The sequence below is a fragment of the Saimiri boliviensis genome, chromosome 4 (assembly GCF_048565385.1).
Source record: "Saimiri boliviensis isolate mSaiBol1 chromosome 4, mSaiBol1.pri, whole genome shotgun sequence".
NCBI lineage: Eukaryota > Metazoa > Chordata > Mammalia > Primates > Cebidae > Saimiri > Saimiri boliviensis.
The window spans coordinates 17,771,117-17,793,078 of NC_133452.1; the positions used below are offsets into that span (position 1 = coordinate 17,771,117).

Here is a 21,962-nt window from a genome sequence, read left to right on the forward strand (position 1 = left end):
ATGTATTCCAAGACTTTTTCAAAGTATTAAAATAGTGTTTTGATCATACTTTAAGATAGAGATCTTCAATCTTTTGGCTTCCCTGGGGCCACATCGGAAGAAGAAAAATTATCTTGGTCCACACATAAAATACATTAATCCTAATGATAGATGATGAGCTAAAAAAAAATAATCACAAAAAACACATAACATTTTAAGAAAGTTTCTGAATTTCTGTTGGCCACATTCAAAGCTGTCCCAGGCCACATGTGGCCCATGGACCTTGGGCTGGACAAGCTTACTTTAAGAAACTAGAAGCATATTAAATCACAACAGAAAATAGTTTTTAAAAATCTATTATTTAGATTTTTTAGGCCAGGAACGGTGGCCCATGCCTGTAATCTCAGCACTTTGGGAGGCCAAGGTGGGCAGATCACGAGGCCTATTATTTAGGCCAGGAACGGTGGCTCATGCCTGTAATCTCAGCACTTTGGGAGGCCGAGGTGGGCAGATCACGAGGTCAGGAGTTCGAGACCAGCCTGGCCAACATGGTGAAACCCCGTCTCTACTAAAAATACAAAATTAGCTGGGCATGGTGTTGAGCACCTGTATTCCCAGCTACTTTGGAGTCTGAGGCAGGAGAATGGCTTGAACCTGAGAGGTGAAGGTTGCAGTGAGCCGAGACTGTGCCATTGCACTCCAGCCTGAGTAACAGAGCAACACTCTGTCTCAAAAAAAAAAAAAATCTTATATTTAATTATACATTAAATTAATTCAAATGTTAATTAGAAGCAAGTAAAATCTTATATTCAAGCCAGCTAAAATCTTGTCAATTAAAATCTAATATTAATCCAGTTGCACAATAATTCTAAGTATGACTCTTACACAGAATTGGAACTACGTGATGACCTTTGTGGGTCTGGGCACTTCATTTTTATAGGTCTCTTCCCCCATGGAAGTGCTAAAAATTATATTTTCAGTTTTACAGTTGCTGTGGTATAAAGACTTACATGATTCTCAATAGATTCATTATTATATATTCCATATTACTATATTCCGTTTTTTTCTTTTGATTTTAAAATTTAAACTCAAACATTTTCTTGGGCCTCTAAAATGCATAATAGACCCTCAGCACTATACTTGCTGTGGCTAATGGTAAAATCAACCCTGTACAGAATTATGTTAATTTCTTAAAAATAATCCTCAGGAAATCATCCTTTAATTCCCATTTAATAAAAGTTTTGCGCTTCTACTTAGTTTGGGGTTTGGGGTTTTTTTTTTTTTTTTTTTTTTTTGAGACAAGGCCGCACTTTGTCACGCAGGCTGGAGTGCAGTGGCACAATGCCAGCCCATTGCAGCCTTGACTTCCTGGGCTCAAGTGAGTCTCCCACTTCAGTCCCCCAAGTAACTGGGAGTACAGGCACATGCTACCATACCTGGCTTATTTTTTTAATTTTTTCGAGAGATGGGGTTTCGCCATGTTGCCCAGGCTGGTCTCAAACTCCTGAACTCAAGCCATCTGCCTGCCTTGGCCGCTGAAAGTGCTAGGATTACAGGTGTGAGTCACCACCCCTATCCTGACATTATAGTCTTAATTTTGATTTTGTATAGGGTAAATGAAGTATCTTTTCTCATTAATAAATTACTTTATTTAATATAAATGTGAAAGAACATTTCGAAGGGTGCAGAATTACAGAATTTAAAAACAATGATTTCTATAGAAAATCAAACGTGTTTTTGTTTCTGTTTTTTTTTTAAGTCTTTTTGTTTAAGTTTTATCTAGGAAGAAGGAAGACTATTTTTCTCCTTCTCTAATGTGGTCTCCATTTTAGAGGAAAACTGTAGCACCAGAGACTTATTCCAGAACATGAAAATAAAAATGTAGGGAAAACTTTTGGAAATGTAAGATTAACAGTATATCAAATTTAAAAAAAGAAATCAACCCAAAAAATCAACCTGAAAAAGAAATCAACCCAAAGCACTAACGTTTCAAAAGAGAGGATTCTCTTTAACAAGGAAAGAGTTGATCATATGATGTCTTATTTTTATTGTTCATAATTATCATAAATTAACACAAAATAACATAATAATGGGATAACACTAAAGCAATGTCCTTTTCTCCTTATCTGTTGGCTATGTAAAAATGTTTTTTGTGATTTTTTTCAAATTTTTTCATTATATAATAGCTAATCTTGAAATAGAGAAAAATTGGCAGGGCATTGTGGCTCACACTTGTAATCTCAACACATTGGGAGGTCAAGGCAGGGAAACTGCTTGAGTTCAGGAGTTCAAAAACAGCCTGGGAAATATGATGAAACCCTGTCTCTACAAAAATACAAAAAAAAATTAGCCAGGTATAGTAGCATGTGCCTGTAGTTCTAGCTACTTGGGAGGCTGAGGTGGGAGGATCACCTGAGCCCAAGGCTGCAGTGAGCCATGATCTCACTACTGCACTCCAGCCTGGATGATAGAATGAAACCCTGTCTCAAAAAAAAAAAAAAAAAAAAAAAGAGAAAAAGAAAAGAAAAGAAAAATTGAGATGCTCAGGCAATTTTTTTGGACTCCTGTAGTATAACAGACAATTAAAAATAAATGTCACCAGACACAATAGCTCACACCTGTAATCCCAACACTTTTGGGAGGCTGAGATGGGAGCATCATTTGAGCCCAAATGATGATACCTCATTTCTGTAGAAAAAAATTTAAAAATCAACCAGGTGTGGTGGCACACTTCTGTGGTACCTACCGCTACACGGGAGGCTGAGGCAGGAGGATCTCTTGAGCCCAATAGATGGAGGCTGCAATGAGCCATGTTCATGCCAATGCACTCCAGCCTGGGCAACAGAGCAAGACTCTCCCTTAAAAAAAAAAAAAAAAAAAAAAAAAAAAAAAAAAAAACAAAACAAAACAAAACGATCTGTGTATACTACTCAGTCATCAGGACCATGGGAAAATGACAAAAAATCATGAAAGCTTGTCTATTTGGTGAAATACTCCAGAGGGCTGTGTTTCACTCTGGGAAACAGTCTTTGCAGAGCTGGGGAGATGTGTGAGTTTCATCTTTATTTCTGTTGCTGCAGAACATGCTGGTGGAAATAGAGCAGAAGGTGGTGGCCTTATCAGAGCTGTCAGTCCACAATGAGAACCTGCTGCTGGAAGGCAAAGCTCACACCAAGGATGAGGCCGAGCAGCTGGCTGGAAAGCTGAGGAGGCTCAAGGGGAGCCTGCTGGAGCTGCAGAGAGCCCTGCACGATAAGCAGCTCAACATGCAGGTGAGGGCTCCAGCCGCTGGCCCGTGGCTGAAAGTTGGCTCACTGTTCATGTGCTTCTTCTGAGGTGTGCCAGGTAAAGGAACAGATTGGCGGGTGACGCGTACTCATGTATGTACCTGTTTACACAGACATTTTAGCATGCAGTTTGAATTTTACACTCTCGGACTTTGGCTAACATTTGCAAATAGATTTTTTTAGGACTCCTAACAACAGTAGTTCAGCAGAGTGGTGGAGGCAGAAAGCACCCTGACATAAAGTAACAATGAGAGGAGAGGAATTGGAGAGGGAAAGTCAAGGCTACTCCAGGAGTTTTGCTATAGAGTGGTATACAGAGGAATGAGATAAGCTATAAGGAGAAGAAGTGGGTCAAAGAAAATTTTATCTCATTTTTTTTTCTTTTATATTCATCACAATTTGAATATTTCATTTTAAGATCAGAAAAATAACAGTAACTTTACGCATTGGTGGAAATAACCAAAGTAGAGGAAAATTTGATGTAAAAGGAGTGTGGGCCAGGTGCAGTGGCTCATGCCTGTAATCCTAGCACTTTGGGAGGCCGAAATGAGCAGATCACTTGAGGTCAGGAGTTTGAGACCATACTGGTCAACATGGTGAAACATCATCTCCGCTAAAAATACAAAAAAATTAGCTGGGCCTGGTGGCGAACACCTGTAATCTCAGCTACTTGGGAGGCTGAGGCAAGAGAATTGCTTAAACCTGGGAAGCGGAGGTTTAGTAGGACAAGATTGTGCCTCCAGCCTGGGTGATAGAATGAGACACTGTGAAAGAAAGAAAGAGAGAGAGAGAGAGAGAGAAAGAGAGAGAGAGAGAGAGAAAGAGAGAGAGAGAGAGAGAAGAAAAAGGAGTGTGATTGCAAGAACAACCTTGTTAAGGAGGGAACAGATAGGATAACAAGCACAGAGCCCGGTGCCCCCTGACTTCTTGCTAAGTAAGCCAGGGACCAAATAGCTCAAAGCCCATTAGCTGCTCCAACCCTACAAGCATCTGATGGTATCATCTGTTCCTTCTTGTGGCCTAATCCAAACTCTGCTTTCCTTTACCATTGACACCTTTCTCCTGCTAATGGCTGGGATCAGGCCAGTCTGTTCTCCAAAAGTAAAATGAGGAGGGAAGGAAAGCATCCATGCTGGAAGCCAAATGGTGGTAGGAAGTAGGACATAAATATCATCATGGAAAGTTCATGGAAATTCGCTGATTGCTTCTATATTCTCAGTGTGATGATGATTGTTAGGACTAACCTGTGTATTTTCTTTTTCAGCTTTTTCCTGATCATATGATTGTATGATCTGGAAAACAAAGCTTAATCAACTAAAAACTATTTAGAAGCAATGGAGACATTTAGGAAGATGACTTGGCTTATTACAAAATATGAAGTTAGGTCACTGAAAACCATATAAGAATCTGACAAAAAATAAAAATTAGAAAATGAAGTTGGTTGGGCAAAATGGCTCATGCCTGTATTCCTAGCATTTTGGGAGGCCAAGGTGGGCAGATCACCTGAGGTTGAGTGTTTGAGATCAGCCTGGCCAACATGGTGAAATCCCATCTCTACTAAAAACACAAAAATTAGCTGAGTGTGGTGGTGCATGTCTGTAATCCCAGCTGCTTGGGAGGGTGAGGCATGAGAATTGCTTGAACCTTGTTGAGGCAGAGGTTGCAGTCAGCTGAGATTGTACCATTGTACTCTAGGTTGGGCAACAGAACAAGATTCTGTCTCAAAAAAAAAAAAAAAAAGAAAAATGAAGTTGAGAATTTATGGGTTTTATATAGACAAAAAACAAGTTAGAGGAACAATGTAATATTTCATATAAAATTTTGAAAATGAAGGGTTATTAGTCTTATCATATATGTGTGTGGGTTTTTTTGTTTGTTTTCTTTTTGAGACAGGGTCTCACTCTGTCACCCAGGCTGGAGAGTAGGGACGCGATCTCAGTTCATTGCAACCTCTGCCTCTCAGGAAGAAGTAATACTCCTACCACAGCCTCCGGAGTGGTGGGGGCTGTAGGCATGCACCACCATGCCCGGCTATTTTTTGTATTTTCTGTAGAGGTCTGTAGGAGGTCTCCTAATGTTGCCCAGGCTGGTCTTGAACTCCTGAACATAAGCAATCCACCCACCTCGGCCTCCCAAAGTGCTGAGATTATAGGTGTGAGCTACCATGCCTGGCCAGTCTAATCATATATTAAAATACAATATTACAATAATTAAAATAGTTTGGTGTTGGCACAATAAAGATTTGAACAGAAAATTAAACAGTAAATATTCCAGAAAGAATTTTGGTATATAAAGGAATTTGACAAATATTTTAGGTGGCATTACAAATCAGTGGACAAAATTTGACTCATTCTGTAAATAGTCAATTAGTTGAAACATGATAAACTGAATTTTCTACCCCATTTTTTTTACAGAAAAATGTATCACAGATGGATCAAAGATTTAAATATAAAAATTAAGTCTACAAAGTACTCGATGTATGAATTTTTTTTAAACCTTAGGATAGGGAAAACCTTTGCCAGTATACCCCCAACACAGAATTTTATAGTTTCTTTTAAAGCATGTGGCGTTTTACATAGGCAGGGCATGTTGGCTTATGCTAGAAATTTCAGCACTTTGGGAGGTTAAGACGGGAGAATGGCTTGAGCCCAGAAGTTCAAGACCAGCCTGGGTAACATAGCAATACCCCATCACTACAAATAATAAAAAAAAATTAGTCAGGCAAGGTGGCACACACCTGTGGTCCCAGCGACTAAGGAAGCTAAGGTGGGAGAATCACCTAAGTCCAGGAGATTGAGGCTGCAGTGAGCTATGATTGTGCCATTGCACTCCAGCCTAGGTAGCAGAGTGAGATGCCAACTAAAAAAAATAAACAAATAGGCGGTGGCTCATGCCTGTAATCCCAGCATTTTGGGAGGCCAAAGCAGGTGGACCACCTGAGGTCAGGAGTTCGAGACCAGCCTGGCCAACATGGTGAAACTCCATCTCTACTAAAAATGCAAAATTAGCCTGGCATGCTGCTATAATACCAGTTATTCAGGAGGCTGAGGCAGGAGAATCACTTGAACCCGGGAGGCAGAGGTTGCAGTGAACTGAGATAGCGCCATTGCATCCAGCCTGGGCAACAGGAGTGAAACTCCATCTCAAAAATAAATAAATAAATAAACAAAAATGAAACTACAAAACATGAAAAAGTTCTGTATGAGCCCCCCACACCCCCAAAAAAAGTAACCAAGTTGAAAGACATAGACAAGGAGGGATGAGTAAAACAAAACAAAAGACATAGACAAATAGGGAAGAAAATATACAATTCACAAATCTTTTGTAAAACAATAAGGGAAGATCAAATAATAGAATATGGACAAAAGAGATGAAGAGATAATTCACAGAAAAAGAAATACAAATAGACAATGAATATATGAAAAGATGTCTGAACTCTATGTTGGATAAATAAATGCAAATAAATGCAAATATTTGCAAATGCAAATAAAAAATACAACTTTTTACTTAGATTTACACACTTGAAAATGCACAGGCAATGTGATTTGGTAATTCAAGTCAAAAGAAAAGGTTACAGATACTAAAATTGAACACAAGTAGAATGATTTCTAGCTGTGAAAGTCGATAGCAATTCACCTAGTTTCATAAACAGCTATTGTAGGTCTCATATGTAATGCTTTCTTCCATTTTCAGTGGTGATCTGTGAATGAACTTAATTTCTAAAGAAACTAAAATAAAGGGAAATCCTTAAAAGTTTCCTATGTGGGATAGCAATCATTTATAAAATTCATTTATAAAATTCTCCCTTATCCCACCCTACCCCTAGAGGCAAGTTGTAAGGGAAGGGGTGGCCTGATAGTCCAAGCACAGGAGGGGTTAAACAAGACAGGAACCACAAATTCCAAGGTCTCCTGGCCTGGGAAGGGCAAACCAATGAGGGAAGCAGGCCCAGCCTGGTCCTTGGCAAGCTCACATCCTGTCTAAGAAGCAGCTATTACTGAGCTCTAGCTATTATCACACAAGAATTTACAAGTGGCATTGCTGGATCTTCTGGTTTTCAAGAGATAGGGAATTTGGATTTATTTCTAAAGCCTCCCAATGTTTAACCATTGACATTTAAATCTAAAATTTTAAAATTATTTGTGTGCCAGATAAAGCATATCCACAAGCCAGGGTTGAAGTCTCTTTATCTTTTTCCCATCCATTATTGACGAGGTGACCCCGGGACAAGGTCCTTAAATTTCTCACAACTTCCTTACAGATCAGCAGTTTTCTCATCTGTAAAATAGGGATAATAGTATTTAACTTAAACAATTCTTTAGAACATATGGAAAAAAGTAATCAAAAAGGGGAAAAAATGCTGAGGATTTAAATGCAAGTAATACAATAATGCTCAAATTGCAGCAGTTAAAATAATTCATAACAATAACCAACTGTTTCCAGATCACATTCTTTTAAACAAAGAAGAAGCTTCTGCTACGCTGAAAGGCTAGTCTTGAGACTGATCATCAGGCTGGACTGAGCACATGCACACACCCTGTGGTGCCTGCACCTGGCAGATCCTGCCCAGTTCCGAGGGAAGTGTTCAAATTGAGTGAAGTCCTGACTCTACCCGCATTGGGTGAAGTGTAAATGCAGAAAAATGTGGTAGTGTTTTACTACATGGAAATTGGTTACCGTTTATTTTTAAACGATCTATAAATTCCATTGTCTTTCATCTAATGAAGTTCCCAGCATATAAAATATTAATAGATCTTTTAAAATAATTAGAGCTTCCTGGAAGATTGTTTTTCCATCTGCGGAAAGAAAAGGAGCCCTGTTTATTATTATTATTGCCATGAAAAGGATCACTTCCCTTTATGCAGAAAACTAATTTAAAGTTAATCTGAAATGGACTAAAGTTAGTTGCAGAAAACAAATCTTCCATTAAATGCAGCCCTCAGCAATGTTTATACCCTTTAATTGGGGCTTGGTTGATTCAGGAGGGTTGGAATACCTTTCTAAGTCTTACATGACTGTAAGCACGCAATTACTTATTGCTGCTGCAGCTGGGAAATGGTAATACCTCTTACCTCTATTCTTTTTAACTACTTTGACTTGCGTGGGTATCAGTGAATGACTCTGCCTTTTTGTTTCTCATCAAATAGGCAGCTTCTCTATATGAAGAACTACAGATCATAAGGGCATGTAATAAGATCTCCTAAATTACATGGTATCTTCATGAAGCTTAGGTCTTTTTCACGTGTTATAATTCATTGAAGGAACAGAGAGATTGTCCCATAAAATAATAAAAAGCTTTGTAAAGAAATGTTTTATTTAATGTTTAGCATTGCTCAGTCCTCATTCATCTTCCAAGGAATGTTCCTGGCGAAAGTGGTTACTCTTCTAGTATTTCCAAAATAAACAGTTTATGTAGCCCCACCCAGTGGGAACTGATGACAGAAGCACTTAACCTCCCTGTTCCCTAGGTATGGCAGAAAACTGTTATCACACCTCAGAGAAAGTAGTTACCATAATTACATTCCTTCTGGTGGAGCCTTCTTGCCCTAGGGAAAAGAGAATGAAATTTGAACTGGATTCTTAATCATGGTTTGCTTCCTGTGGTCCAAGTCTTATGGTTTGCTTATGTGGTCCAAATTTCAAAATGACTAAGTCATTCAGAGAAAAACTTACTCACTGAAAAACAAAATCTAGCCACATAGAATCTGAATATATGTCTGTGCATATAAAAGTGAGGAAGTTGTTAAGATCTAACGTTTCAGTTGTCAGTGTTCTAGGCACCGATTTGGTGTAAGGAACTTGAAGGAACCTCTCTCAACCAGACCATAGTAAGAATGTGTTGGGCTGCGGGCCGGGAGAAGTTTCCAAGGGAGTCTTCAGGCCGGGCTCTGAAAAACAAATTTTTGCTGAAGAGAAAAGCAGAGAGGAAGTGGCCTAGAGCCCACAAAAGCAAGTCAGCGGGTCATGGCCAGGGCTGCTACGTTGGCAGCTGGAGCAACTCTGTTGGGGACAACTTTTGGTCTCATCCACTGACTTCTTGAGGTCATTTTCTCCAGGTTCCTTTTGAACTGCTGTTTCAACTTTGCCTGGAAGGACCAGGATCTTTTAGAGCTTATTCTTAGAAGATGGTAGATTCTTAGATGAGAGAGAATCTGTTTTCATGCTCACAGGCTCCAGTTCTGGGAGAACACCTGTCCACCGAAACTTCCCATCTTTAGAAAAATCATTGCCTATCTTTGAGAAATTCCGCAGAAGGTGGAGAATTTAGTGAACCGGGTATCACTAGTCACCCATTCAGAAAGTCTTGCGAAATGCAACGAGCATATTTTAAACCATTGCACTCCTATTGTTCTAGCTGAACTGTAGTCTCTGGCTGGATCATCTGAAAGGAAGGAAGTACCTCTGAGCTCAGGTGGGCTCAGGATCTGGGAGAGGGTTATATTATTAATAGTATACTATAATAGTATAGTATACTATTACCTACAGGTTTTACTGTTCCTTTAGCTTCAATCACTGACATTGCCTTGCAAAGATAAAGGTAAAATCTATTATCTCAGACGATTTAATCATGAGATTCTATGAAAAAAAGAAGAAACAGAAGGGTGAACGGATCCCATCTATTTCCCTAAAATGGTGAGTGTAAAATTCTGAAAATAAGAGCGAGAGAAGGGTCTCTGTGGGCAGTTAGGTTGGATGAGCTGGAATGGTTGGGTTCCATGTTGTGCTCACACTTGGTAGAGGAACCGGGGGCAGGGGAACAGCCCCCAGAAATGGATGGTAGGAGACTCCTCTGTGGAAGCAACCTGAGAAATATCCCTCCTCTGCCCCATGATGCACCAGACCCGCTGTCCTCTTCACTGCTCTGTTCTCTCTGAAATAGCAAATTTCTTTCATCTTAGGGTCTTTGTGCCAACTATTCCCTGGGTCTGAATGCCCTCCCCCAGATCTTTGTCAGGCTGGTGGTCTTGTCATGCAGAGTGCAATTGTCTCTTCTAAAGATGCTTCCTTAGGCCTCCCTAAAACTTTCTATCCCATTATCTGTCTTAAAGTTCTCTGTAGCCCTTATCACCAGCTCAGTTATTTATAGTCTAACTCACCAGGGTCCTCATCTAATGGTAGATTAGATGTTTGCAGAACACTCCCAGCTCCTAGAACAGCCTCTAGTGAGCGTTTAATAGGTAGTGAGTGAGCTATATTGAAATCATAATCTGTTATTTGACATAAGAATCTATGTGAGTAGAAAGGCTCTCATTCAGAACTAATCCCATTTGATGTGCAACATTTCAGGGTCTTTCAAATTCCATTAGGATAATGAGGCAGGAAGGATCAACTCTTGCCTAGGTGGTGAATCCTTACTTTGGTCTTTCTCCCTTAGTCAGACTTTCTCCAAGCCTGCTTTAGCAATGGGCCAGTTTCTTGTGATGATGATAGAGGGAGTGAAGGGTGCTTTTTCAGAGATCTCACCTCTAATTATCACACCACAGACCTCTCAAGCCTCAGTTAAGCTTTTGAATTTGTAAAATGATAACCACATGTGCCCACAGTAAATGACTTTTTTTTTAATGTGCTAATTGAATGGTTCTGAAAGAATCTTAAAGAGTTCTCATCTTTGAGTACCATCTATTAATTATGCAGGGAAGTCTATAAATATTGTCATATAAATAGCAGACACTCAAAGATAGAGAATTCTAGGAATAATTTAAATCTTGGGCCCTAGTAGGGTAGACACTAAGGGTGTACACAGACCAGTATCAGGGATGAGGCTTCCTGCCTAGTTGAGTGCCTTTGGGACTTGAGTTACCTGTGGTGGACCTGCAGCTCTGTGACGGAGGTCAAGACCCTGGTCTGTGAAAGGTGGGACAGAGGATGTACAGCCGGCCTGGGAAACCCTTGTTTAGACTCCTTGTATCTGTGCTGCAGTCCCTTTTCTCCAATATGAACTATGAATCAAGTTTAAGCTCTTACTGAATTCCAGAGTATGATGCCTTACAGAACAGTGAACTTTTTGCTTCTCAAAGACATTAAAATATCACTGATTACTAATCTTTTAGAAAAATTTTTAGGAAGAGTATTCTAAAACTCTTTGTCTGTACCTGGATGAGAGAAGGTGACATAGGGGAAGGTCATCCTTTCGCGGGAGAGACAGTTATTATGGGTAATGATCCTTTGAGAAACAGTTTACCTTTGTGTACTTAAAAAATGAGCTCATTAAAGGATCTCGAGTTAAGTTTTTGTGGAAAAAAATTCTGGAAAATCTGATGACCACTTGGTTAGCTAAAAGACTAACCTCTAAATACATGGGTTTGCCCTCAAACATTTCTACATGTGATTATCTGTGATTATCTGTGGTTCTTATGCCTGTAAATGCCATAATTTAGATGGGTTTTGTGTTACTTTTTTTTTTTTTTTTAATGTGGTTTCACATCCCAGTGGACCCATTTTTATATCATTATATAGATCACCCCAAAGTAGCCTTCTCTTCCTTTTGGTTAGGGTTTTCCGGTGTGTAGCATGACTTGATTTCTGCCTCATTAAAAGCAGGGAACAGCACAGGAGAAGGAGGAGAGCGATGTTGACCTAACGGCCACTCAGAGCCCCGGCGTCCAGGAATGGCTGGCCCAAGCTCGCACCACCCGGACCCACCAGCGGCAAAGCAGTCTCCAGCAACAAAAAGTAAAGTGTTCCCTACCACTCTCTAGCCTGCAGATCTGTCCAGGGAAGAACCTGAGAGGCATGTTTCAGAAGGACAATTTGCTTCTCTACTAAAGACAGAGAGCGTCTCTTTATCTTCTCTTTGAATGAACCAAGTTGTGGCTGCTTCAGTGTATTGACTTATGACCACTGGGATGATGGGTCATTTGAAAATCCAGTCTTTAAGAAAATCTTGTGTTTAGGTTTACGAATAGTGAACATGGCTGTCATCTGCTTTATCAGAATTACCTACTCTGTTTTCAGATTTGCCCTCTGATTCTGTTTAATTTTAATATAAATCTCAGGAACGCCTTCAAGGATTGATGAAAGCCTAAATTGCATGTTTTTCTTAATGAATGCAATTTGTATTTTCACTTTCCAGTAGATACCATCACAAAATAGGATTGCTAATTATTGCCTGGTGAAACAAATGAACTTTGATAAATAAGAATGATTTCTCATTGGTACCTTAACTTTATGTGAAAAGCATATCAAAATATTTTATTTTCTCAAAGAACAAGAGTATTTATTACAAATAATGAAGAATTAAAGCCAAATCTATTGATAACCTAATTTATCAAGTAAGTGGAGAACTTAAAAAGCCACTTCTCCTCTCAAGGATCTATCTTGTTACCATGATAATACTGATTTTGAAAAATGAGAGTTCATTTTTTACCACCTGAGGGCACTATTACCCAGCAGAATTTTCTTGGCCCATTGGTTTTATTCCCCAGATTTTTTAGCGCTATCCTGTATCAAAGCAAAAGAATGCTACAGAGTACTTTGGAGATACATTTGAGTATTTATGTAAACCACACGCTTTATGCAATGTGCAAACTTAAAAGCTTGCTACCAAAATTCTCTGAGAATTTTATAGATAGAACTATGATTGTAGGCAATAATGATGAAGTAATATATGTGTTTGCATTTGTCCTTTCCCTTGAGCAGGAGTTAGAACAGGAATTAGCCGAGCAGAAGAGTCTCCTTCGCTCAGTAGCCAGTCGTGGAGAGGAGATTCTAATTCAACATTCGGCGGCAGAGACCTCTGGTGGCACTGGGTATGTTTCAAAATGTTTTAATTTCCTCTTCATTGTGTTTCCCTGACATTTGAAGAAATGTAAACATCTCACTCAAAATTTTATTTTAAACATCTTCTGTAAAATTCAGTCATCTCATTTTTACTTTAGGGTCACAAATGTACCTGCATTTTGAACATTTTGCTGCATTTTCTGAGCACAGCACCTGTGATAAGCTAACTGGTTTGCCCTCCTTCCAGTGCGTGCAGTCTATCTGTGAGAAGATACTCTTGAGTTCATTTTTTTAATCAAATAAAAATGCATTATAAAATGAGATACATGATGTTTCCAATTGAATGATTCTATTTAACTGGAGAGCATTTTCTCTATAAAAGCTTATCTTGCCCTAACAATATTCTAAAAAAATAAATGCATGGCCCCATTAAGTATCTTGAAATCTTGGTTTGGAGTGAAGACTTGGACAGTCTTCTACACAGAAAAGTCAAATGTTAAAAGATAAATTAAGGAAGTTGGAGAATTTTCAAGTTGAAGACTTTTATTTAAAAGGTAGTAAAGGAATTGTAGCAATGTGGAGATACCACTATATTTGAAATCAGGTCTGAGTTTTATTCTAGTTTCACAAAAGTCACTTTGGAAAAGTCACTCAACTGTGAGCCTCAGTTTACTCCTCTGTAGAATTTAGAATAATAATTCACTACTGTCATCACAGAAGTGTTATGAATGTCAGCTGAGAAGATATACAGGAAAATTTTTTTGAAATCAAAAACATTGAAAAAAAGTTTTCATGAAACTTCTGTGTTTGTGTCTTACTAAACATTGTAATTTGGTAGTATCCTTTGGCAAATAGCTTTGACTTCATTTCCCATTTCTGAATGTTTACTTTTCAGAGGAAATAACATAAAGGAGGAAATATGTATTATGAAGATGGTTTTGGAAATATTATTTGTAATACAAAATAATTTAAAAAGCATACATTCTCACTATTATAAAAAAGTTGAAGAAAAATTTTATACATATATCATCTTAACCAAAAATGATGTAACAGTATCAGAAAATGTATGTATGATGCTAAGTAAAAATGTGATATAAAATCGACAGCAGAGTCTGTGTAGATAAGAACTAGAATAGACTGTTGATAATAAAACAGAGGAGAAGATACAGGGAGTAAAAAATTTTTTTGCAGTTTAATCAATGCTGATATATGACATCAGTGCTGACTATACAGTCTGTGTTACATATACACACATACACATATACGTATGTATGAATTCTGAGGGCAATTGATAGGAGAATAAACCAACTAAAATGCAATTTCAGCAGATATAGTGTGACGAGATATGTAGGAAATAGGAAGGCATTCAAGAAAAGGAAAACAAAACAAAAATCTGTTGAAAGTATTGACATAGCTAATGAATATCAATGTAAAAGAATAGGAATGAATAGTATTATGACATCTAGAGGTAGGGATTGAATTTAAATAACACTAAAACTATAAAAATCACCTTAAAAATATAAAGGGGAAGGCTGGGCGTGGTGGCTTACACCTGTAATCCCAGCACTCTGGAAGGCCAAGGCGGGTGGATCACAAGGTCAGGAGATCGAAACAATTCTGGTCAACATGGTGAAACTCCATCTCTACTAAAAATACAAAAGTTAGCCAGTTGTGGTGGCATGTGCCTGTAGTCCTAGCTTCTGAGGAGGCTGAGGCAGGAGAATTACTTGAACCCAGGAGGCACAGGTTACAGTGCGCTGAGATCACACCACTGCACTCCAGCCTGGGCGACAGAGCAAGATTCCGTCTCAAAAAAAAGTAAATATATATATATATATAGTATATATATTATAAAATAGAGTTTTTACAAAGTAGAAAAATTCAGATACTAGTATATATTTAAAGGGGTTTAAAAACTCTCTGTTGTATATCATGCTTAAAGATGCTAATGAGGCTGTGAACATGTGTCTGTAATAAACCCGAAATGAGACTGTTTCTTTCATGTTGATTGAGCCAAGACTTGCCATCACTTGCATTCCTAAATTTTCAGTTTTCAGTTTCTTTAAAATGTTTACTTATCTTCATTTTCTGAATATTTTTGCTAAACAAATATTTCAACAAAGAACCCATCCAGCATTGCTGCCTCTCCGTATGCATCATCACAAAAGGAGTAGAAGGGATCTTCTGCCACTTTCTTGCCATAATTATTTTTTCTTTCCTTGGCCTTTAGCTTTGGAAAGGACCTAAATGAAATACAAACAACTGTAAGTTGCTCTTTCGAATATAAAAAATACTTTAAAAATAAGTTTACAGTGCAGTACTAGTTTTCTATGTAAGAATCACTTTAAAGACTACTTATAAATTCTTTACCTTTTATACAAATTTTTAAGAAATTTCACCTTTATATGCAGTTGATTACAGTTCAACTAACCATGAATTAATGATATCTACATTCCAAAGTAAATATATATATATATATATATATATATATATATATATATATACATATATATATGTAAACCTTGCTAAGAGAAAGACTGATATTCAGCCCTTAACTTACTAGCTGCTTTTCTAAGGCTATAAATATGACTTGGTTTGTGTAAGAAAACCCCTGTGGGAAGGGCATTACCTACTTTATTTATTCACACATTTGCCATATAAGGAATAAGTAGTATGTTGCTTATAGAGAGTACCTTCAAGATTACTAAGGAAAAGCAACTGGAAATTTGTTGATATAAATATAGAAGGAAAGAATAATAATTTTCATGGGGAACAAAAGGCTATGTTAAAAAATGTTTGCTACTGGCGTTGTACATGTGTCAATGATTAAATGTAGGAATATAAATATTAAATATTCCCCTAGTTTTATTACAAATTTTCATATAAACACAGATGAATTAAAAGTATTATATACTATAGGCTATTACCACAAAAGAAAAAGCAATAAATAAATGTAATCTCATAGAAACTTCAAAGCTTTTTTTAAATATGGAGTTTTTAAAAAATAAAAAAATTCAGATATTAATATTATGATACTCAACTAAAGGTATCAATTATCTTTTGGCTTTTTTTTCACTTGTCATTATTTTTTGAGATATATTCATGTTGGTATATATAGACCTAGTTCTCATTTTAACTGTTTAATAGTATTTTATTCTGTGAACATAATTTATTCACCCATTTTCTTATTGCTGGACATTTACACTGTTGCCATTACTATTATTATTATTATTATTATTGTGCTTTTTTTTTTTTTTTTTTTTCTGGGACAGAGTCTTGCTCTGTTGCCCAGGCAGTGATGCAATCTTGGCTCACTGCAACCTCTGCCTCCTGGATACAAGTGATTCTCCTCCCTTAGCCTCCCGAGTAGCTGGGATTACAGGCACCCACCACTATGCCTGGCTAATTGTGTCTTTTTGTAGAGATGAGGTTTCACCATGTTGGCCAGGCTGGTCTTGAACTTCTGACCTCAAGTGATCCATTCACCTTGGCCTCCCAAAGTGCTGGGTTTACAAGAGTGAGCCACCATGCCCGGCCCTAAGAGTGCTGCTTTTAGCATTGTTTAAATCAACTTCCTACATGTCTATCAGGTGGGCAAGATTCTCTGCATTATATCCTAGGAGTGAAATTCTTTCGTTACAGGTTTAAAGAGTTTCTCTTTTTCTTGAGACAGGGTCTCACTCTGTCACTCAGGCTGGAGTGCAGTGATGTGATTATAGCTTACTACAACCTGAACTTCTGGGCTCAAATGATTTTTCTTGACTTAGCCTCCAAAGTAGCTGGGATTACTGGCATGTACCACCATGCCTGGCTAATTTTCAATTATTTTTTGTAGAGACAAGAGTCTGGCTATGTTGCCTAGGCTAGTCTCAAACTCCTGGGCTCAAGTGATCCTCTTGCCTTGGCCTCCCAAAGTGCTGGGATTACAGGTGTGAACCGCTGCCAGGCCAGTTTGTAGAAATTTTAAGGCTTATTTCTAAAGACTTACCTAAAGACGCTGTTATATTTAGATTTATTCTAAGAATAATTGGCTTTGAGGTACCATAGAGTTTTATCCTGCCAGCACTCTTATTCTTTCCCTTCACTTGAGCAAATGGCCCTGCATCAGAAAATTAATTAATATCTACTATTCCTTTTAGATGACATGGTTTTACTTAGGACTTCAAAGGTCCTGAAAAATTAAGATCCATTGAAATTCAGCCTCCCTAGGCTGTTCTTGTTTTCATCTTTTTATTTTATTTATTTATTGAGATGGAGTCTCGTTCTGTCACCCAGGCAGAGACCAGTGGTGCGATCTTGGCTCACCACAACATCTGGCTTCCGGGTTCAAGTGATTCTCCTGCCTCAGCCTCCCAAGTATTTGGGACTACAGGTGTGCACCACCATGCACAGCTAATTTTTGTATTTTTAGTAGAGATGGGGTTTCACCATGTTGGCCAGGCTGGTCTTGAACTCATGACCTCAGGTGATCCACCTGCCTTGGCCTCCCAAAGTGCTAGGATTACAGACCCAGCCCAGCCCATTTTCATCATTATTAATCCCTGTTTATTGAGTGGCCATTATTTGTCAGACAGTGTTATAGGCCATATGTATGTATTCTCTTTCATTCTCATAATTATGCAAGATAGATACTTCCATACAGATGAGAAGATTGAGGCAAAGAGAAGTGAAACAAATTATCCAGTATCACAAATAATGTGCTAGAGTGAGGGTCATAATTTATGTCTGTCTTACTCTAAAAGCCAAATTTCACTAGGCATGGTGGCTCACGTCAGAAATCCGTACATTTGGGAGACTGAGGCAGGAGGATCACTTGATCCCAGAAGTTCCAGACTAGCCTGGGAAACATAGTGAGACCCCGTCTGTACAAAGAATTAAAAAATCAAATTAGCCAGGTCCGGTGGTGCATACCAGACTTGGGAGGTACTTGGGAGGCTGAGGTGGGAACATTGCATGAGCCCAGCAGTTTGAGTCTACAGTGAGCTGTGGTCACACGAGGCCACACCAGCTTGGGTGACAGAGTGAAACCCTGTCTCAAAAATATGCAAATAAATAAATACAAGGTATACCAATCTCAGATGTCACACTGCTGCCTATGTTTAAGGGTGACTGCAGGATCTTCCTTCCACATCCTGTACTATCGCTCCATGTCCTGTACTTCCTCCCGGGTCCTTTACCATCCTTCCATGTCCTGTACTCCCTCCGCGGGTCCTGTGCTGTCCCTCCCTTTCCTGTACTCCCTACTCGGGTCCTGTACTGTCCCTCCGTGTCCTGTACTGTCTCCCAGGTCCTGTACTGTCCCTCCCCGTCCTGTACTTCCTCCCGGGTCCTGTACTGTCCCTCCGTGTCCTGTACTGTCTCCCAGGTCCTGTACTGTCCCTCCCCGTCCTGTACTTCCTCCCGGGTCCTGTACTGTCCCTCCGCGTCCTGTACTTCCTCCCGGGTCCTGTACTGTCCCTCCCCGTCCTGTACTTCCTCCCGGGTCCTGTACTGTCCCTCCCCGTCCTGTACTTCCTCCCGGGTCCTGTACTGTCCCTCCCCGTCCTGTACTTCCTCCCGGGTCCTGTACTGTCCCTCCGCATCCTGTACTTCCTCCCGGGTCCTGTACTGTCCCTCCCCGTCCTGTACTTCCTCCCGGGTCCTGTACTGTCCCTCCCCGTCCTGTACTTCCTCCCGGGTTCTGTACTGTCCCTCCACGTCCTGTACTTCCTCCCCGGTCCTGTACTGTCCCTCCACGTCCTGTACTTCCTCCCGGGTCCTGTACTGTCCCTCCGCGTCCTATTCTACCCTCCCGTGTCCTGCACCACCCTCCTGTGTCCTGTATTTTCTCTGGCCTCGTAGTCATAACTCTCCCTATACTAACACATTTTTAAAGTTTTGAACTAACTTTTCTGCTATTTGTCAAAAGATGCTACTCTGTAATCACGCAGTCATTTTTGATTCTAAATGTTGCGATTATTTTTATTCAGTGTGTTTTAAGTATTTCTTCTGCACATGGTTTTGTTATCAATGAATAAGAATGTAGTTGCTTTGACCAGCCTAAATATTTTTGTTATTTTCAAAGTGTAAGCTAATGACTAAGGTAATCTTACCGCCTTTGAGAAGCCAGGTCTGGTACACACAATAAGTTACCTGTCTTACCGCTTTTTTGTGCACATTGTAAACTTAGATTATTTATTCTTCTAATAGCGAAAAACCTGATGTGTTATCCCAGGAGTTGGGGATGGAAGGGGAGAAGTCATCCACTGAAGACCAGATGAGAATGAAATGGGAAAGCCTACATCAAGAATTTAGTACCAAGCAGAAATTACTACAGAATGTTCTGGAACAGGAGCAAGAGCAAGTGGTATCAAACATTTTATATTATATACTAAATAATATAAAAGATCTGGAGTTTATGCTGAGGGATTATAACTGTAATCATCTTAATTTTCGTGATCAATTTCAAACTAAGACATGAAACTGGTTTTTCACTCTACATTTTTCTTAACAAGTCTTCACATTTCCCTTCATAATTGTATATTTATATGTGAAAATTTGATTTCCAGACAATATTTTTCCTCAAAGATGATTAACATCTGATTCCTTATTAGCCTAAACCATTACATTTTAAGTGCCCTCTTGTTTTTGTTTGTTTTGCAAACTTGAAAAAGTAATGCAAATCAAGAATATGGACATCTAGGACAAAGATTTTCACAAATCTGGAACTAAATAGTGAGGCCATCTTATTTTCCATTGCTCCTTCCAGTATTTAGTATTTTCAGGAGATCTTAATGAGAAACATATTGGGACGCTGGTGGGTCTAGGGAAGCGAGCGAGGCGAAGCCAGTGGTCAGCTGGAATAGTTACAGACCCATCTGCAAGGCTGGTTCCTGGGAGGGATCCTGTGTGATGTCAAGCTGCGGGGTTCTACCAGGCATGCCAAATCCAAGGGAACTGAAGACAGCAACAGGTCCAGGTACTGGCTATTACTTCACTCTAAGCAGAAGCCAGGGAACAACTGGCAGACAGAGGAATTAGAAAGTTAGAGGGCAAATGAGGGAGTCAGGAACACAAGCCAGCCTGGGATGTCTACCACAGCTGTGACCCAGAGGAATTCTTCAGCTACAAGACTAGTCCCTTGTCCTGAGCCAGTAGCATCCATCTAGCCTCATTCCAAGTCCCGGCATTATCAGAGTGAATTCTAAACCCTTTCCTGAGGAAGCTGCTGTTCTCTCTGCTCTGGCCGGCACTAGCTTAAGGGTTGGGAGAGGCTGAGCCAGAAGCAAAAGGTGTCAATAACTGCAGTGAATTGGAGGAGGGAAGGGCTGGAGCTGACAAAGTAGGTATGAGAAAGCAGGCACAACCTGCCAGGATTAAGTAGAAGGAGATGCTCTAAAGCAGGGCTCCCCAACTCCCAGGCTGCAGACCGGCACGGGTCCATGGCCTGTTAGGAACTGGACCTCACAGCAAGAGGTGAGCAGCATGCAGGTGAACAGTACTGCCTGAGCTCAGCTTCCTGTCACGTCAGTGGCAGCGTTAGATTCTTATAGGACTGAGAACCCTCTTGTGAACTGCGCATGTGAGGGATCTAGGTTTCACTCTCCTAACGTGAATGTAAAGCCTGATGATCTGAGGTGGAACAGTTTCATCCTGAAACCATCTCTCCCACCTCCAGGAAACCAATCCCTGGTGCCAAAAAGTTTAGGGACTGCTGGTCTGAAAGTCATGAGGTGTCCTGTCATCTGTGGGTAGCCATGTCTAAGTCCAGGGCCATACTTTCCTTTTTTGTTATTATTATTATTATTGTTTGAAACAGAGTCTCGCTCTGTTGCCAGGCTGGAGTGCAGTGGCGCAATCCCAGCTCACTGCAACCTCTGTCTCCCGGGATCAAGCGATTCTCCTGCCTCAGCCTCCCGAGTAGCTGGGACTACAAGCCACCACAACTGGCTACTTTTTGTGTTTTTAGTAGAGACAGGGTTTCACCATGTTGGCCAGGATGGTCTTGGTCTCTTGACCTCGTGACCCACCTGCCTCGGCCTCCCAAAGTGCTGGGATTACAGGCATGAGCCACCACACCTGGCCCAGAGCCATGCTTTCTATTCTGTTTTTATAAAAGCACATGCTTTTCTGAACTTTCTGCCCCCTCACTTTCCCTCTCTAGCCAAGAGGCTTCTTTAACTCTGTCTGGAGAAATAGCTACCAGCTCTGCCCTAGGGAACTTACAGCACTGTATTCCTGGAGGCAGTTGGCTTAGAATCACCACATGGCAAATGGTGCCCTATACTTTTTGTGTGGACCTCCTGCCTGTGTTTTAATTTATCCTTCCTCAAATCTCTGATAAAGTGTACCCCAGACTCCTAGCTAGAACGCCTTGTTTCTGATGTGGATCTCCTGGATTTGACGTCTAGCTCTCCCTTCATGTTCTAGTATCCCTCAAATCCTTTGAATAGGACAAGTATGGACAGTTCTCAATCAGTTCTGACCATTTTAAGTTAGAGAAATCTACGATATTTCTGGATTCTGTGCTTGTTTGTTACTCTCCATTCACAAAGCCCCTGTGTGGTTCATCGGGCATCTGTAGGCTTCCAGGAGGTCTCATCCGTTACTCACTCTGATCTTCAAGAGCTGCTTTTGCTCTCAGTCGGGGCCGACACTCCAGCATCCTCCGTGCTAGGCTTACTGAACAAACCTTGCCCTGCTCCACTGACATTAACCTGTACTGTTCAAGTTCAGATTCATGTGGTGCCTCACCTGCCTTTGGATTAGAAATAAAATCATTGAATGTTCTTTTTTTTTTTTTTTTTTTTTTTGAGATGGAGTTTCGCTCTTGTTACCCAGGCTGGAGTGCAATGGCACGATCTCGGCTCACTGCAACCTCCGCCTCCTGGGTTCAGGCAATTCTCCTGCCTCAGCCTCCCGAGTAGCTGGGATTACAGGCACGCGCCACCATGCCCAGCTAATTTTTTGTATTTTTAGTAGAGACGGGGTTTCACC

General features: G+C 39.9%; 1 protein-coding gene across 23 annotated transcripts in view; it reads left to right on the forward strand.

Moving 5' to 3' along the window:
- Window positions 1–21,962, forward strand: part of SYNE1 (spectrin repeat containing nuclear envelope protein 1) — a 518,258-nt gene that overhangs the window by 356,218 nt on the left and 140,078 nt on the right. For 17 of the 23 annotated variants that reach the window (XM_074397242.1, XM_074397246.1, XM_074397241.1 and 14 more), the window contains 4 exons: window positions 3,060–3,251; window positions 11,805–11,939; window positions 12,906–13,015; window positions 19,176–19,332. In XM_074397242.1, the coding sequence (XP_074253343.1) occupies window positions 3,060–3,251; window positions 11,805–11,939; window positions 12,906–13,015; window positions 19,176–19,332 (594 nt within the window). The remainder of the gene's footprint in view (window positions 1–3,059; window positions 3,252–11,804; window positions 11,940–12,905; window positions 13,016–19,175; window positions 19,333–21,962) is intronic. The other 6 variants (XM_074397243.1, XM_074397265.1, XM_074397245.1 and 3 more) reach the window with 1 other exon arrangement.